We start from the raw sequence: 19,954 nt of genomic DNA, 5'->3' as shown, positions 1-19,954 counted from the left end.
AGCAGAACTCAATGTAAGATATATTCTCTCTCCACCAGGCTCAGGACAGTAACTTTAGGATCAGGTCAAGAGAAGTCTTCTCTTGGAAAGTCGTGGTAATGGATTCCAACTGGTGTGGGTATTGAATATCAGTTTGCTTATATTAACTTATGCATGGATTAGATATAATGGTGGAGAATGCAAACTAATATGTAAAAGAAGGAGGGGTGAATACATAATCACTTCTGACAAATGTATAAAAATGTGGGTTCTTTGTGTGATTGTCAGACATTCTCCCGAGGATGCCTCAAGAATGCTTGTTAATGTTAATCTGAAATAAAGCATAGGACCTGCTATTCTCTTCAACTAATTCTGAAATTTGCAACTTTATTTTATGTTTGAATATTTAACTAGCTCACTGGGGATTTAGAAACAACATGTACACTGCTGAAAGACTTTAATTCTTTTTATCATATCCCCCTTTAAATTTCTTATCATATCCTCCAGTCTCTGGAAGTGTGCAATCTCTGTGCATGCTGGCTGAAAATGTAACTGTAGTTTTGGCCACTTACAAACTTGCTACCCATAAGCCACGTGTGATGTCTGCAGTGACTCCTGCTACCTCTTATGTTGCATCATGTGTTACTCTTAACATGGTTGTGTTGACTCATGTGTCGATTACTGAAGGCTGGTCCTGGTCTGATCAGGTTTTGGCATGCTATATCCTTGTCCCTTCAGCTCAAACACATATACATGGCTATTTCAGTAGTAATCACTTTTTACAGAATACATTTTTGAGAACCCATATCTCACAAGACAACTTTTCATCCAAGCAACACTATGACACATTTTTGATCCTGTTAATGAATCCGCATTTCTCAGCAGTGGTCATGACATGTAACCACATCCTTATAATCCTGTAGTCCACTAGCACTAGTTAAAACAGCATCATTGCTGCATATGTGCGGGAAAGTGTTTGTTGATATTTCTGCAGCTACAGATTACAGAGAGTAGAATTTAAAAGAAATAAAGGTGCTCCTTTCCAACAGGGTTCTTATACAGTAATATCAGTATTGTGATGCGAGGAGGCTAAGCAGGATGCGGGGACAAGTCGTGAGAGACAGAACAATGTTCATTGAGACACAAAACAAAGACCATGTAGCACACCAGCTAGTGGTAGATCAAACACTGACCAGGTAGCAACGTCAGAGGAGCAGACTATGTGTGCAGAATAAAATGAGTGAAGTGAACTTGTGTTATTGCAAAGTCACAAACATCTCATTCTCATTCTGACATTCAGAGACTCAGAAACAACTCAGAATAAGAATCGCTAAATATTGATAAAAATTTAGAAATACTTTGCTCAGCCTACTGAGTTCACTTAGTATGAGCCAAGTATTATTCTCCACTAAGATGTGGCTCCCTGGTGAACAGGCTACATTGTGAATTTCCTGCCACACTGTGGAGTTTGTCTGTCTGAATCATTCTGATGTTTGGTACAGATGGGGCTCATACCTGGCTACCTGCCTCCAGCTGAAGTTCCAAACCAAGAGCAACACTGCTCACACAGCAACCCTTTACCAGGGTGATGTATCCACAACATCCCCGATGAACCAAAGCACCATTCAGCAGAAGGAGACCTCAGCCATTCCTACAACATCACATGAACCTCCAACCAAAATCAATATTCACAGTACAAGAGTAAAGCACATTACCTCAACACGTGCAAAACATTCAAGAACTTGACAACCAAAAAGACTGTCGTAAGAAATGTAAAGACAGAAAGGAGCTGTATGTACATCCATTGGATGCACTGCAGTAGACAGCTGCGACTGGAATAGCCCCTGCACAGTATGCAAAGTGCTCGACCTAACAAGAGTTAGCAGATCTTTACCTCAGTGCTCACAGTCACATCACCCACAGTGGTTTACCTTCATTATCATAATCACTAACACAGAATAATGCTCATGAGGTCCTAAGCTGGAACAATAATGAGCTGATGGAGATTGATCCTCTGTCAAGGAACATGGAGCTCCTAGAGGTAAGACCCCCACTAATTAGCTCTAAGACTAATTACTAATTATTACAACACTAATCAGCTCTCAAAGAGTAACAGTAACATACACCATCCCATATTTAGGTCTGCAGTGGAACGTGTTGACCTGTTGAGGAATAAGCACAACAACACGGAGAACTTTAAACCCTCCCTGTACACCAGGTACACCAGGTTTTAGTTATGCAGTGTGTTCCACAAAGTGACAGCCAAAGCCAGGGCATTTATTCAAGGCCTCATTATGAATCATGTCAGTGGCCTGCCCTGCACAATCTAGATATTGGGTCTGTGAGCCTGAGCTCAGAACTCAGTCAGAACTGTGTCACTGCTAAATAAAAAAACACTGGTCTGGTCAGAGTGAGGGGTGGTCCAGAGCCATCTGGTTCAATTTTTACATACATGCCTCAAGAGCACTTGATCCTATAAAATATATGTATAGTAAATGCGTTACATATAGACAAAGCAGATTTTTAAATGAATAAGTATTAATAGGGAAAGAATTAAGAATTTAATAAAAACATTTTAAACAGTCAAGCATACATTTTAAACAGAGAAAAATGACATACAATCACTTTCTAATGTGTAGAAATCATAAATTCTCTTTTTATGTACCCATGAAAACCTATTGAAAGTATCAGTGTTAGAATCTATATACTATACATAATGCATTCATCAAAAATGTTTTGATGTTCTGCTATTGATCACTTGACAAATCATAGTGTGTATAGTGCCCTCTAGTGGGTAATGTGAACCTTCACTGGTCAAAAAGTCTTCACATTTTTTCAGATAATGAACTTTCGCTTTATAAAGTCAGATGTGGAATAACAGATTCTGAATACATCAGTTGTGAAAATTTTCTGCCAGTAATTTTTTTTTTCATGTAGATCTGGTTTGTGCAAAGTTGTGTTTGCTAAAACAGATAAGGCAGAGCCCTAAATAGGCAAATAGTTGGCATCAATTCATTTCATATTTTGCATTGATGAGACAAAAAAAAGAAAGAGAATATCATTAAAGACTCCTAGAAGACATTAAAGGGCTGAGAATAAAATAACATTTTAGTCCAAACCTTAACATTTATGGCATTTTGGCAGTTGCTTTTACCCAGAGTAACTTACATGTGGAACTTTTTTACTTTATAGACTTTTATTTCTATTTAAACTTTTTTTCTTTTTGTGCTGTGTACACCATACATACGCAAAGAATTATGGGTAACTGAGGGATGAGAAGGACACATCGGTCATGTCCTACAACTCAGGCTGAATGTAGGAGGCATTTCTAGGCTGTATTTGAAGGACGCTTCACGTTGGAACAGCCTTCTATGACATAACGGCTGATAAATGCAGCCTAGGCTCTGGAACGCTGCTGCTGTGTCCCTCTCTACTCCAACAGAACTCCTCCATGTGCTCTACATCACAGTATAATACAGACACACAGCATCCCTTCCTTCCACATCAGCACACGAAAAACATTTAGTGATCTGACAATCCAAACATTTACTAAACAGTGACATGTTAGCTTTACATTACCACACCATTCCCAAATACAAATACAAAAGAGCTCATGCCGATTAAACTGCAATCATGAGATTACATCACTTTGTTACTTGACCAAGGTACTTGATGATGGATTGGGCAGTTTTTACAATGAATTACATTTTGCAATGCCCTGAATGAGCTGAATAAATTGTCTCCAGCCATGTTCTGTAAATGTATGTGTTCTCTTTCATTTATGGATCTCTGCTGGTGTTTCAGTTTAGATGAGTTTGGGGAATCTAGTGGTTGTTATAACACTCCTCTGGTGGAGTTCCGCTTCACTTCTTGATCCTGGTTGGTCTACAGAGCCTCTACCATCTGCTGTTCTTTACCTAAGAGTATTACAGTGGAAGGAGACAACATGTTCATCATCACATGATGGCAAAAAAATGCAAACAATATCCTAAATGTATTACCTTGAAAAGGAGAGAAATTGATGCCACTTTACTGTGTTTGCTAAATTATCAATACTGATCATTTTTACCACTACATCATAATCCAGGTGTCACGGAACGCTCACCTCCCGTGAGTCAGGTGCTTTGGCCCGCCACATGCAGTGGAAGGATTCCCGTTTGTGGCCACGCCTGCGCACACCTGTACCTCGTCCTGTCTGTGTATTTAAGCCCGCATCAGTGTGTGCAGTGTTGTTGATCATTGTTGATGTGATGTGCTAATATTAAGGTTAATGTTCTTTTCGTCATTGTTAAACGTATGCGTGTTCATCATGTTTGTTTAATGTTAACCGTTACATGTTCATGTTCTTCGTTTGTAATACGTGAGTGCTGTTGTCGTTATGTGTTAATAGGTGTTCGTCCACGTCGCTGAAGTCTGTGCATCCTGCCCCTTGCCCTTCGGCACTCCGGCCACCACGCGTTACAGAATGAACAATCACCACAGGACGCCAGCTCCTGTGGCAAAAAACGGACTTCCTAGTGGAAGGTGCTTAGCGGGAGGTGCTTAGGCAGCCCCCGCACTGCTGCCTGGATCCCAGGACATTGGGGAGTGGACCGCGACCGCTGTCCGTGTCTTCTCCGGAAGTGGAGGGAAACACCCCCAGGTATTTCTGGGGGGGGCTAAGGCTGTTGAGCCTGGGCCAAGGAGGACCGAGGGGCACCACACTGACCAGAGAGCGGAAGCTCGAATCCCTTCCATTCAGCGGACTCGCCAGGGAGGCTGGAGGGGTCTGCCCATAGCCCCGGAAGCAAACTGCCTCTGGGACGCTGCTAGAGCAGCGGCAGAGAGGAGGACCTTCGGAGGAGGTAGAACATTTGCAACTGGGGTGGACGTGCACCCCCGCGTGTCCGTTGAGGCCACGGACATCTTTGAGGCGCCTGCGCGGACGGCAGGTGTCACGTCACGGTGCTTTATATGTTTGTGTGTAGGCGCTATTGTGTGTTTACAGGCGCAACATCATTGGGAGCGTACCGAACTGCTCTGAGAGAGGCAAGGAGGCTACCTTTCTCCCTATTGTGGTGAGGTTTCCCTTGCTGACGGCACATGGCCCGCCTGGTACTGGGTTGGCGCCAGGCATTGCCGTGCTGTGTTTTGTGTTTACGTGTACACGGCGCCCAGAGGTTCGCGTTCGTTGGATGGATGTGTCGGGAGTTGCACCCCTTGGGAGGGGGTTCTGTCACGAAATGCTCGCCTCCCGCAAGTCATGTGGTTTGGCCCGCCACGTGCAGTGGGAGGATCCTGTTCATAGCCACAACTGCACACACCTGTATTGTTATTCTTTTGTGTATTTAAACTCTTGTCATTGTGTGCAGTGTTGTCAGTTATTGTTGACATTGTGTTAATGTAGCGTGTTCATGTTAATGTTAAATGTTCTTGTCATTGTTAAATGTATCTTGTTCATCGTGTTTGTTCAGTGTTAACCATGTTGCGTTCATTGTTTGTAATACATGAGTGCCGTTGTCTGTTTCAGTTAAATGTTCATCCATGTGGAGGAGGTCTGTGCATCCTGCTGCACGCCCTGCGGCACTTGGGCCAGCAGAATCGTTACACCAGGTACTCTAAATGATGATGCACAGGTCAGTTTCTGAGCATGTTCCATAATAAATATAAATCTGAAACACTGAAGCAGTATGACATGAGAGGGAGTGCTGTTCTACTGAATAATGTACACCTATTTTAGTTTGTGAATCAAAAAATATTAAACTTTTAACAGTTATAAGCAATATATTTTGATCTGATCAACACAACTCAACTGTTGCCAAGCAACGCATTTTCCTGCACACTAGCTGTCACGGTACGGCCCCTCCTCCCAGACGTGTGTGTGTGTGTGTGTGTGTGTGTGTGTTTGTGTTTGTATGGCCACACCCTCCCCATGTATCACTCCTGTTCCTCGATTTGTTTTGTTATCGTCCGTGTATTTAAGGTCTTGTTTAATCATTCGTTAACCTTGCATTAGCTTGTGCTACATTATCTGTTTTGTGTCAGTAAACATCACTATGTTGTACTCGGCTCATTCCTGCATCCTCATTAGCTTCCGACATTATAGAAACACTGACCACAGAAGGATGCCTGGAAAGAAGACAAAAAGGAGAAGAAGGGGAAGAAAACGTATAACCGCTCCTCCCCAGCCCTTCCGAGGAAACTCTCCATACTCTTGGGTACACTCACTACTACAACAGGGGAGAGTGCCCCTGGAGGATTTTGGGGGAGCCCTGAGTGTAGTCCAGGATTGGACTCTGCAGAGTCCTACAGACCCTCGACGGACCACCAGATTACGACCAGTATCCAGGTTCGGACTCTGAAGAGTCCTATTATCCATATTGGGACTAGCAGGAGGGCTACGGGGATTACGGATGGAGTGAGGAGCACCACAACGTCAGCCTCTGGTCAAAGTCGGAGGTCGACAGCCTGGAAGGTCCAACAATGGAGGTGGAGGAGGCCCTGCATGAGGATCCCTCTTCTGTGATAGCAGATTCCGAGAGCAATGAACCTCCGGTGCCCCAAGGCTCTGCCCAAGGCACTGGAGTCAGCAAGCTGCCCCACGTGTCTGGCAGAGAGGTGGCGTCATCATCTGAAGACACTCCCTCACCTATGGCACACAGCCCCAGAGCTCCAGTGCCTACATGCAAGCCTCAAAGAGGCAAGAAGGAGACGCCACCAGTCCCCGACCCAGAGACAGGCAAAGCAGCTGCTGCACTTCCTGGGGTGTCTGCCACAAAGCTGGAAAAACCACTGCCACCCGAATTGGCGAAGGGCGATCCCCCACAGGCTGGTCTGACTTCAACCCAGCCGACGACTGGGGGACAGGCTGGGGTTCCTGCCAGCTTCCCCAGACTTTTTCCCAACCCTTTGTGTGGTTTTGTTCATGTACCCGTCCCCGTCACACTTAATGTGCCGGTCACTTTCTCCCCCTTTGTGTCTGTGCCTGCTCCTGTCAGTGTGTCCACCCCTTTGTCTGTCGTCATCTTGGTCCCTGTCTTCCTCCCCTCGGTCTTCCTCTCCCTGGCTCTTTTCGGGTTGCTATGTCCTCCAGCCTCGCTGTTTGGCGTTGGTCTGTGGGCCGTACCAAATAGGCTGGCATGCTGGGAGTCGCGCCGTTGGGGAGGGGCTCTGTCATGGTACGGACTCCGTGTGTGTGTTTGTGTGTTCGTTTGTAAGGGCACGCCCTCCCCTTCTATCACACATCCCTTAAGTAACTGTGATTCTGATGAGCTAACACCAAAGTTTGTTACAATCTAAAAAAGATAATCATTAATATAATGAAAAGTGGAGTGATACATGTATAGTTTAAGTTCCAGTGCTGTTATTCACTATATCAACACTCATGGAAAGACTCTTATCCAATCACATTACTTGGTCAGTTCTAACTTGTACAATTTATAATAAAAAGCAAAAAAAACAGTAATCTGATCATTTCTTAGTAGTTTGGTAATGATTGCTAGAATTACCTAAATGTTTTAGGCATTAATAAAAGGTACAATTTGAATTACATTATGTGTCTTTAAAACAATTATATAAATATGCATAATTCTTAACAAATAATTGGATAATTAAGTTATTTATTTGGGCCTGTTATTATAAAGTGTTACAAGATGTTTTTACCTTCCACTGTGTTCTGTTTGCTGTTGATTTTGATGTAGATGTGAAAGCCTCCCAACACTGACAGCAAGGTGATGATCTCCAAAACCCACACACAGAGAAACACCATGTTCCTCACGGCTAAGAAAGAGAGAGAGAGTGAGTGTGAGATTAACAAAGAGGGGAGTTTGAAGGTGGCATCACACCTAAATATTCCAATGTTAATTCAATAAGACAATAAAACAATATGCTGTAAATAGTGAAGATAATATTCTTTACCCTGTTCATGGCTACTTTAATAGTTACCATTTTCTCAGAATATATTTTGTGCATGTCACGGTATGGCCCCTCCCCCAAACGTCTTCTCGTGTGTGTTCGTCAATGTGGCCACGCCCTCCTTGTGTTTCACACCTTCTCCTTATTGTGTCCTTATCATATGTATAAAGGTTTGTTATTTACAGAGTTTTTGAGTTTGTTAGTGTGCATGCTTGAGTGTTCAAGAAACGCATGTTTGTTTATGTATATGAATCCAAATATTTTTGCAATTTTTCTATCACTCATAGTTTTTCTGTTCCAGTATACTTGTATGTCATCGTGTATGGAATGGAAAAGTGGTGGAAAAGCCTCTATGTTGACAGACTACTGCTGAGCATCAAAGAGGCACGTTCCTGAGGTCAACTATATGCAGATATCAAACAGAGTAGATTTAAGAAGTATGTTTGTGCATATTTTAAGTAACCCTGTTTATGAATTAGTAGTATATAGTTAATGGAAAGTTTAATTATGATCACTTAAAACCAATGGGTGATTCTAAAAACAGATATAAATTCATCATAAGAAGAATTATAATGTACACTTATTTTAGTTTGTGAATCAAAAAATATCCAACTTTTAACAGTTATAAGCAATATATTTTGATTTGCTTGCATATTTGTTCATTTGTTAGACTACTTCAACACAACTCAACTGTTGCCAAGCAACACATTTTCCTGCACACCAGCTTTCGTGGTACGGCCCCTCCTCCAAGACATCTGTGTGTGTGTGTGTGGGTGTGTGTGTGTGTGTATGTGTTCGCTTGTATGGCCACGCCCTCCCCGTGTATCACACATGCTCCTCATTTTGTGTCATTATCGTGCATGTATTTAGGGTCTCATCTAATCGTTGGTGTTTGTCGATGTTCAACCTTGCGATAGCTTGTGTGCTGTTATCTGTTGTCTTGTGTCAATAAACATCACTTTGTCATACTTGGCTCGTTCCTGCGTCCTGCCTAGCCTTCAATGTTACACTAGCCTTCTATGTTGTGTAGGTCAGCTATTTTTTAACATGTACATTTACTTGTATGGTTCCATTTACATCAGTGGTGTATTCACTCCTATGAGAAGTGTTAAACACACATTCTGCTATTCTGGAGCTGCAGTCTCTTGGAGATCTACCATCCTGCAGACTGTATTAACGAGTCTTAACTAATACCTAAAGCACCACTACCAACAACATTGAGGACTGCACTAAATTTGAATTACTTGGTCATTGAGGTGCCCAGCAGGGTTGGGTCACATGAGAAAAGGGGTGCCCAACTCTGGTCCTGCAGAGTTTACCTCCAAGCCTAATAGAACACACCTGATCCAGTTAGTCAAGTCTCTCAACATTAGAGTCAGTTGTGTTGGACTGAGACTCTGCAGTGAAGTAGATCTCCAAGATGGCAGCAGGTCACTGATGTCGTACTCTTTTAAAGGAACAAGACATTTAACTAGACAGTGTTGTGTGATGGTTTCTATTCAGACATGATTGATTTATGGTGAGTAACTGAGTTTCTCTTTGAAGATTATGAGTAGTAACATTATCATTGCTGCATCATTATTGTTGTTATTGCTTTTAACATGATGATATCAAAGCTTAAAGAAAGTGAGCTTTACCAGTGCACTGGTGTAACAGAATAGAACTTTGTCCATGGCTGACGTGATTCTTTACATGGCAGGTGACATTTCCATCATACTCTTTCTCCAGCAGGAGAGTCTTGGTTCCATCATCCAGTTGATGTGTGATTCTGGTTCCACTGAAAGTCCAGTTGAAGTGGAGCTGTTCCCCCTCAGAGGAACAGGACACTGTCCTCCTCTCACTGGAGAAGCAGTTATCCTTCACTACTACTGAGGACACTGCAGCTGCAGGTTACAGAGAACAGAATTTAAAAGAATAAAGACGATGTTTTATTCTAACAGGATCCTTAAACAGAAATATCAGTTTTGCTTTACAATAATGACACTTACATTAAGCTTTAATGACATATTCATGAGTTATAGTAAAATTGGAATATTATTGTATATACACTATTATATATTGTGACGAGGAGGCTGAGCAGGATGCGGGGACGAGTTTGTAGGACAAACACATATGTTTATTTAGACACGTCAACACGAACATAGCACGCAGGCTATTGGGTTCAAACATCGACCCACACAGACTCAAACACAAGACTTATATACACGCACGCTAACACAACACAATGAGGAGCAGGTGTGAAACACAAGGAGGGTGTGGCCATACAGACGAACACACCCACACACACACACACACACACACACACACACACATACACATACACACACAGGGAGACATTTGCGGGGAGGGGCCATACCATGACATATATATATATATATATTTCATGGTATGGCCCCTCCCCGCAAATGTCTCCCTGTGTGTGTATGTGTATGTGTGTGTATATATATATATATATATATATATATATATATATATATAATATTATATGGTATCTTTTACATATCTTGTTAATTAATATGTAGGCCTACATCACACAAGCCAAATGTACTAAATCACTATAATTCTTCTTTACAGGGACTAAACGAGACTAAAATCATGAAGTCTACAAATAGTATTAATATTTCATTTAATATATTGCCCAAGCACCAAGTTCATGAAGCATTCATAAATAGTTCACTTGTAAATGGATTACATATGATGTGTCAGTGTTGGTTGGTGGTTTAACATTTAACCTATAAATGCACTTTATAATACAATCTATGCAAACATATATAAATACAGCATATGTATATATTTTATACACATGAACAAAATATCCAGATATCACCTCTCATTTTAAAAACAGAATTCATGAACGAGGACACTGGAAACAAAGAAAGGATCAAAAACTAATTTCACTACAAAGAGACAGGTGCACCTAAAATACAGACAAACCAATGTAAGGAAACTTGCTTTACAAGTTCTAGCTGTGTTCTTCCAGTTAGGAATGATATGAAATCATTTATAAATTCAGCGGTTGTGGCTGTTATCTGACATGAGATGATATAGTCCTACCTTCAATGTTTAGATGGAGATGACGTTTGCCTTTATTAGTACCATTTGCATCAAAGGTGTCTAACATGTATCTTCCTGCGTCTCTCTTCTCTGTTCTGGTTATTATAATGGTTCTATTATCAGCTATAAACTGCCATCTTGCCTGATCTAAATAGTTTGTTGTGATGCTTTGCTTTTTATATCCTAAAATTTTAATGTTGTCCTTCTTTAATATTATTTCATCCTCAGGGTCCAGCTCCAGGTGCAGTGTTTCTCCCAGAGTTCCATAACATCTAAGATTCTGATTAAATCTGCAGATAGCATGAACCGGGCCTGCAGAGGAAGAAAATCAAGAACGTTTTGTCATTAACTTGATGCAACAACATCTGATCTGCTCTAAACAACTTTAATCTACTTTAATGCATAATCTATTAAATCCATTACAGGAGAGATGTATCAATTTAAATTAAATTGATGTAATTTGATTACGTACAATCAAATGTAAAATAAATTCTCTTTTACTATTAAAAGGAACTATCTGGGGTTCCTGAGCAGTGCACCAGAAAAACATTTCACTCAGTCTTCATGGATTTGCTTGCTCAAGCCCTGATGTCACAGCCATCTGTGGGCAGGAGTCCAGGGAGGCTGAACTGACACCTGCTCTCTGGTTGGGTGGGACAGCTTTACTCTGTCAATCACAGCAACACTAGCCATGGATGCTTGAGTGCAGATGATAAGAACAGGTTGCACTTTCCTCTGAATGCTTTCAGCTGCCCTGTGTTGGAGAATTGGCAGCAGCTTGTAAAGACGTGTTGATCCACATGTCTCGGAGTCTAACAAGCAACCTGAGTTATATACAGTTTTCAACAGTTACCACTCACTTCACCTCCAACCTGTAGTGATTTGTTATTGCTTTTTGTATAAACTCCTTATATTTTGTGTATAAATATGTATTTTGGAGTAAATTATTATATTATTATAATTATTATAATAATAATAATTATTATTACATAAAATTGACTCATAAAGTGTTCATTTTGCATTTGCTCACATGCATTCAGCAACAGATATTTGAGATTTAATTAAACACCGCCTTCTGTAACTAGATCCTGGATTTTGTGATTGAGAGTCTCCATGAGTTCAGACTGACAACAACATATCCAGCACCACCACCCTGAGCACCGTCATCCCCCACAGCTCTGTGTTCAGTCTGCTGCTGTTCACACTGAGGACGCATGACTGTACTGCCCAGTACAGCTCAAATTGTATCAGTAAAGTTACTAATGACACAAGACCCATGGACCTCAACAACAACAATAATGAATGACTGTATGGAGCAGAGGAGGTTTGCCTAGTTTACTAAAAGAACCAAAGAGATGACTACAGTTACATGCTCTGACTCCAGTGTAATGTGAGGTTAAGATTACAGCAGGTCATGGCTGCCATAGTGCTGGATGTCTAAGTTGTGCTCAGTAAACAATGTGGGAGTGATTGATAATTGGTCCACATTTGAGGGCAAGCCTGGTCTTTTGAGTCAGGACAGTATCTAGCCCACAAATATTCGACGCTCATTTCTTGTCACATAGGATACAGTCTGGCAGATAGTTGTAGGATGGATAGTCACTGAGATACCAGAGCCGAGGTCAAACACCTGACAAACTGGCTTTACCGAACTGCCTGGCGATGATCAACATCAACATATGCACTGCAAATGATGACTACTCCTTCTCAGTTCATTCCTATGCCAGCACCTAGTACTGCTGCGATCAGTATTCAACTGACCTTCCCCATGCGTAAACCCAAAAAATATGATGGCTCCCCAGACAAGTGTCAAGGTTTCCTGTTACAGTGTTCATTATACTTCAGTAGCCTTCCACCCTGTTCCAATCGAGCTAAGATTTCCTTCATTACCTCTTGTCTATCTGATAAAGCTCTAGATTGGGCGACGGCCATCTGGGATAACATACAAACAGTGTCTTATGATGGTTTTATCGCTCAATTCAAGGCAGTGTTTCATCACCCACATGAGGGATGAGCCTGCAGGGAGATACTAACCAAGTTACGCCAAGGTAATCGTTCTGTGGCTGACTATGCACAAGAGTTCTGTACTGTCACTGCAGGTAATGCATGAAATGAGGCAGCATTGATCATCGCTTTATGGAATGGTCTCAATTCAGATGTCTTACATGAACTATCTTGCCGAGATGGTAAATTAGATTTGAATCCATCTGGATCATTTTATTCAAGAACAAAAACCACGTAGAACTAATAGTTCTCGCCCCACCTGCCCCTCTCCCAGTTATAGACCAGAGCTTGGACGAGAGCATACAGTGGAACCTATGCAATGTGATTCTTCAAACTTAACCAAAGAGGAGAAGTGGCGAAGATTCCGGTAGGGTCTCTGTCTTTACTGCGGATCCTCACAACATATTATCCGGGATTGTCATCATAGACCACCATCCTCTATGTTTGCAGCCTTAGTTTATTCAGGAGCTGAGGGTAAATTCATACACGCCCAGCTTGTATGGGAATTGGACATTCCAGTATCACCAGTATCACCATTACACTCTTTGCCTGGCTGCTCTGGATGGATCACCAGTAGGAGATGGTTCCACATCCATTTGTGTTTGTATTAACCACAGATGCAGAGAAATATAGAAATGGTAACTGTGCTTTCTGGAACTGGAAACTCATTATGAAATGAAAGCCAAATGCATTAATTTAATTCTGTAATTCTGGTCATGGTCTATGTTCCCCCACTGGCAAAAGCCAACTCAGCAACAGCTGGCTGATTAGATTATAGCATTTGAACAGGGTCACTCTGTCTCTCCTGTTATCATTATGAGAAACTTCAACTACGCCAATCCGAGTGTTTAAATACCAAAATATAAACACCTGATCACTGCTACAGCACAATAAAGGATGCAATACCAGGCTTCTTCGCATGTCCCACTTGGGAACTCTGAGCATTCTCTCATCCATCTCATTCCCTCATAAGGCAAAAGCTTAAAACCACAAAGCTTGATGTGAAATCACTCAGAGTGGGGACTCCTAATGCCATAGAGGATTTGAGTGAACCTCTGGACTTAACTGGATAGGTTGTATCAAATGGCTTTCCTGTAATAGTGCAGCACAAGAAAATGAGCAATTAAAAGTGAGATTTGAGTTTGAGGTCACCATCTATTGCACATCTTGGAGTTGTGATTGAAACATTGCATTTGAAATAAGACCAAATAAAATTGGCCTCAGTTGTACAATAAAGTGCTAAGACTTTATATGGCTTTCTCAATCACAATGTAAGAGTATTTTCTTTTACATTTGGAGAGCATTCCGGGTGGAAGCTTTTCAGTGTTATCATGCCATTGTGTAAGCACCACACTTCCATAATCCAAGACATCTGATGTGACAGTTATTGAACAGGAAGTGTCAAATCACACAGAAGAAAAGCTGGCAACAACTGTAATAGACTCAAGGTAAAGGATGAGAAAATCCTTTGTCATTCCTAGTACAATTTTAATAAGAGACTACTGCTGTCAGCAGCTTCACTGACCCTTGTTCAAACTAATGCACACATGCGCAACACCTATTTATCCTAGCAAACAAGTGTTGTCTGGACTTTGCTATCTTCTCAAGGACAGAATCAATCTATGTCATGAAGCACACACTGTCGTAAACTCTATACACTCTATAGAAAGTATGATTGGTGCTTGTTAGCTTTTTGTTTTGGGTGAGCACGCAATTAAAGAACTTTACTAACACTCTGTATACAATTTAAAGATGTCACATAGTTGTTTTGATGGTAATTGAATTTTCTATGACAAAATCTGAACTTATCTTATCCCGGAAGAATGTTTTAAAAGGCAACTTAAAAGGGCAGGCAGGTTTTTGTGGAAATTTACCCGAAAAACATTTTACTGCGAGTTATACCATGTATGACTACGTGACAAATAAACCAAACTTGAATTTTTTGTCTGTAATTTTTTTATTTGTAAGTGGTGCAACATCACTGAGTGTACAGGGGAGTACTGATTCTAAGCATTCAGCTGTTTGATCAAGTTCTGTGGGGTTTGAAGGTATCTTAGTCGAAAATGATAAATCTGGGAGATTCACAATAAATCTAGGTGCAGTAGATGACGTGATCGTGCGTCTGGTATGATAGCAGCCAGTTTACTATATCGTGTCTTATATGTAGTTCAAATGAAATTAGGGAATGCTCTGAGATGTAGACAGAGAACTATGTTCTCTATGTCTACACCGTATGTCAGTACTAAATCAAGCATATGTCCACCAGAGTGTATGGGTTCTCTTATACATTGGGTGAAACCAATTGATTCTAATATAGAACTAAAGGCCGATCTCAGAGGGTCTTGGGCACTATCAAAGTGAATATTGAAATCACCCAAAATAATGGTTCTTTCTACTAGAGTGACTGGATTAGAAAAGAAATCTGCAAATTCCTGAAATTCTGAGTCCGGTCCTGGTGTCCTGTAGATGGAAATTAGCGGAAGAGGCTGGGAGCGCTTTTTATCGCTGCATGCATCATTTATGCTAGTAAAAATAATTTCACAGGACTCAAAATCATATACAGCTTTCTGGTTTATGCCTAATGTGTCAGTATTAATATCTGCAATGCCGCCTCCACGGCCTGTTAGATGAGCCAGTGTACATAGCTGTAGCCTGAAGGACACCTTTCATTTAAAGCTTCATTTAAACAAAGTGCATTAAATCTATGATCTGTTAGGATTTCATTTATCATGAGTGCTTTAGATGTGAGGGCTCTAACATTTAGTCAGCCCAGCTTGAGATAAAAGGTGCAAGCACTGTTCTGTGAATTAGTTACTTTAATACTAATTATGTTATTAAGGCACGTTTTTCTTTGTTTTCTATATTTTGTCTTAGCTCTGGGAACAGACACGGGGACAATATGATGAACCTCAGGCAGTTGGTTTAACCTCTTTGTCTGCTGGCAGGCCTCCGCTGTGGATTGTCATAGATTAACTAGGTCTGTCGTGAGTATATGGCTTATGTTGCAGGAAAGGACATCAGGAACCTCCGTGGTTGGATGGATACCATCCCACCCTAAAAGGCCAGGCTTGCCCTCGAATGTGTTCCAATTATCAACATACCCCACATTGTTTTGTGAGCACCACTTGGACATCCAGCAGTTCAGCGAAGATCACCGACTGTACGTTACATTGCTGCCCCGCATTGGAATGGAACCAGAGCATCCTACAGCATCAGAGCTTGAACTTCTAGTTCCTTGATAAGTCTAACACTTTCTAAGGTCTGGATACGCACTTCTAGTACTAGAATCATCTCCATCGGTCTAGTAATTAATCTACACTTCTCACAGATAAAACTCACTAATGAAGGAGGAAGAATAACTAAACATGTTGCACTCAGCGCACCGAAGGAGAATGGAAGCCATGATGGATAGCAAAATGTTAACATTACTTACACTTTTGGTAGTTCTTTGGATGCAGTTTTTGATGATACAGTAATTTTTGATGTTTGTTGGAAGTTGCCGGTTTCCAGGTAGAATGTAATTAAGTCCTTAGCAAAAAAATGCTAAACAGCTAAAGAGCAGTAAGGGCTAGTAGGGCGAAGCAGTGGTGTTGGTGCGAAACAGTTTCAAAAGCTCACCAAGTCATGAAGAGTTTTGAGAGACTTTTACTTCAACACCTCAAAGAAAGGACTGATGCTTTTCAGGATCCTCTGCAGTTTGCATATAGAGCTAACAGGTCTGTAAATGATGCCATTAATCTGGCTCTGTCCTACATCCTGCAGCACCTGGATGGCCCTATTGCTTATGCCTGCATGTTTGTGGACTTAAGCTCTGCTTTCAACATCATAATTCCTGGCCTCCTACTCAACATCCCACCATTTGTCTTCTACTGGATCCACAATTTTTCATCTAACAGGAAACCGTATGTCAGAGTGGGTAACAATATTTCAGACCTTATAAATAGATTATGTATAGTACACATAGCTTATATATAATTATGTAAATACAGGATACATATGGAATATATAAGGATATTAATTAGGTTACAAATAGTTTAAATAAAGTTTATCTTTCTCTTTTTGCTACTGTACTTAATCCTATGCCGACACCTGCACCAAGAGAAATTCCTTGTACATTTCATAATTGGCTAATAAAAAGATTCTGATTCTGATTAATGAAATGTTACTTAAGGAGATATTTGTCAGTCATTTTTAAGACTGATAAGCTACTCTTACATGTCACATAGCAAGTTAAAGTTCAAATCAAAGTAACTTTATTCAGTACGTGTTATTATTTTTGCCATCGAATGCTGACCAGAGGAGGATTAGTTCTCATTCTTAGCCTCAGTTCCTCTCAAGGTTTCCTCTTGCTCTCAGAGACTGTCACACATACATAAACAGTACTTCATAAATACATTTGAACTGAATTGAACTCCAAACATGATGCACATGATATAGTGGAAAACTTATCTGTGCTTTAAAGAAATGATGAAATATGTGAAGATATTAAAAACAAATTTTTCAGAGTGCCCCGACCAGACTGTCTGGTATGGGAGTTGCAACCTGAACTTGCACTGGATAATGAAAACTGGGATCATGATCAGAGCCACCCATGCCAGACATCACAGGACATTTGTAGTTCATTGGCTCATATCTGCATACTTACAGATTTTTGCTTTGCTCTATTATGTTTCCTGTGAACTTATTTTGTATTTATTATATTTGGAATTCTTCCAATGATTAAATACTCAGTAAAAATCCTACTGCTATAGGATCAGCATAAAGTTCATATCAAGATATGCCATAAATCAGTCATATATGTATGTCTGCATATGACCAGTCCATCTCTCACAAGAACAGCAGGCAAATCTTCCTTTGGGTTCCACAGCCTCCCAACAAATAGATATTTTTAAGCCTATAGATAACACATTTTATGAGACAAATTGTAAGACTTCGTAGCTGAACTGTCATTTCTATTTGAAAAACTCATCAAATACCAAATGCATGAGTGGTACACAAAAGTGAGTTTTAGAAAAATATATATTTTTAATCTGGCTTCCTTTTTCTGAACTTCTATACTGGAACCTCATGCTTAACATTGTCACTCCAAAAAGCATAAAATGAGTTGTGCTACTTGCCCAAGGCAGCTCCTGTGAACATCACCAGGACTCCACAGATCACCTGCATTTTCACAGAGGTAAAAATACATCAAACTCCTTAAAGTCAACTGGGAGAAAATGAACCCAAGAGAGTGATTAAAGCTCTGAAGCTTTCTGCTTGAGAACTTTGCTGTCAGTCAGTACTCCTGTTACACACTTACACACAACTTCACTTTGAGGAAACAAGGCAGGCCAATAAGAGAATGGAACAGGCAGTTGACAAGCGGTAACCTTACAAGGTACGCTTTAGAGTGGTACATACTTCATGGTCGTACTTTTGCTCCCTACATGTTCATACCTCGACATGCCTAATAATCTATTCTCTCTTTCTGCCGAGGTACAACTACCCATGATGTCATGATGTTACTGAGCCTCACCCTGTCTCAGCTGCCATGGCTACTCACACCACCTCAGCCAACTACTTTTCTGTTACCCTTGATGGATGTTCTCATGCAGTAAGGGTTTTGGACACGCACACACCATCGGAACAGATTAGGACTTCTGGAACACCGGACTAGACAATAATTGCTTATTTTTTCATTTTATTACTATTTTATTTATTTTTCTATTTCACTACTTATTCTGCTCCTTATTGTCTATATTGTTACTATTGTGGTGACTGTTGTTGACCAGAGGAGGATGGGGCCCCATTTTGAGTCTTGGTTCCTCTCAAGCTTTCTTCCTCCTGCTCTAGGGAGTTTTTCCTGCCACTGTCACCCTTGGCTTGCTCACTGGGGGCTTGGACTCAGACATTTGTAAAGTTTCTTTGTGACAACATCTGTTCTACAAAGCACTCTATAAATACTTGACTTGACACTTTGTATGCAGTTGTTTAAGAGTAAATGTGAACCTAAAAACCCATTAAATGGACTTTGAGGAGAAAATGTTTTTATTTGGTTTGGCGTCAGAATCATGTTGGTGATGAAACAACAAATTCTTCAGGATCGGAATGATAAAACAGTTTGTAAGTATTTGGACACTGACAATACTGGATCTTTTGTTCCAGCCCTGAACTCCAGTAAACTGGTTAAGATTCAAAGTGTAGAATATCAACATTAGTTCTATTTAAACCTATAGTTTGAACCATACATTAATCATGGTCCCTTTTATATTTGGTAGCCCCCATTTCAGGTTTCTTTACATTCTGAGTACAGCACTAGTTTCTGCACTAACGGTAACACTGTGGTTGCAAGTGATATGTGAAAATGACAGTTAAACAGTTGGCAGTACAGTACTGAACAGAACTATATAGTTGGAATATTGCTTTGTTTCTGAGTATATGAATTTTATTCCAGTTTTGCCTACATTTCCTCAGCCCTGGCACTTCACTACCACACCTCCCACACTTGCACTTAATTATGGAATTGTTAGGACTAATATTATATATATGGCACACACACCTCTGTGTTTGCAGCTGTTCAATGCAAAGTTGTGCGCTTCTGAGCTGTATTTTCTGTTCCATCCAGGTTTGACCATCTACCCTTGTTTGGTTTGTTGATCAGCTGCCTCTTTCATTTAGTCCAAAATAAAAATGTTTATTCCTTGGAAAAACATACTTCCATAAAAGTAATCGTTTTGACATGCTTGAGTATTTGGTGCAAAAGCATTAAAAATAGTATTTTAATTTTTTTAATATAAGAAGAATACATCCTGGATTAGGTTTTAACCTAATACCCATTGCTGATGATACCAGTCAATAGCCAATAGCAAATTAGGTCTCCTCCGGCTCCTGTCACCATCCAGGTTGAGAACACTGAGGTGGAGAACAACTACAAATACCTGGGTGTCTATCAGGGTGATAAGTTTGGGATGGGATGGGATGGGACTGGCATCTGGACAAGCTGTACAAGATGGGCAGAGCCAACTCTACTTCTTACATCAAAGGC

General features: G+C 40.7%; 1 protein-coding gene across 4 annotated transcripts in view; it reads right to left on the bottom strand.

The window, feature by feature from the left end:
- Positions 1-18,202, bottom strand: part of LOC118242400 (uncharacterized) — a 61,207-nt gene extending 43,005 nt beyond the window's left edge. For 2 of the 4 annotated variants that reach the window (XM_081710819.1, XM_081710820.1), the window contains exons 1-3: positions 18,048-18,202; positions 10,927-11,238; positions 9,590-9,755 (exon numbers count right to left, since the gene is read on the bottom strand). In XM_081710819.1, coding sequence (XP_081566945.1) covers positions 9,590-9,755; positions 10,927-11,238; positions 18,048-18,096 — 527 coding nt within the window. In that variant the 5' untranslated portion in view covers positions 18,097-18,202. Of the gene's footprint in view, positions 1-2,580; positions 3,897-4,084; positions 4,175-7,620; positions 7,738-9,509; positions 9,756-10,926; positions 11,239-18,047 lie in introns of those variants that run through there. The other 2 variants (XM_081710818.1, XM_035533335.2) reach the window with 2 other exon arrangements.
- Between the last annotated feature and the right edge of the window lie 1,752 nt (positions 18,203-19,954).

The sequence above is a fragment of the Electrophorus electricus genome, chromosome 3, assembly GCF_041902795.1.
Source record: "Electrophorus electricus isolate QZ-2024a chromosome 3, ASM4190279v1, whole genome shotgun sequence".
Lineage (NCBI taxonomy): Eukaryota > Metazoa > Chordata > Actinopteri > Gymnotiformes > Gymnotidae > Electrophorus > Electrophorus electricus.
This window is presented reverse-complemented; position numbering and strand designations above follow the sequence as displayed.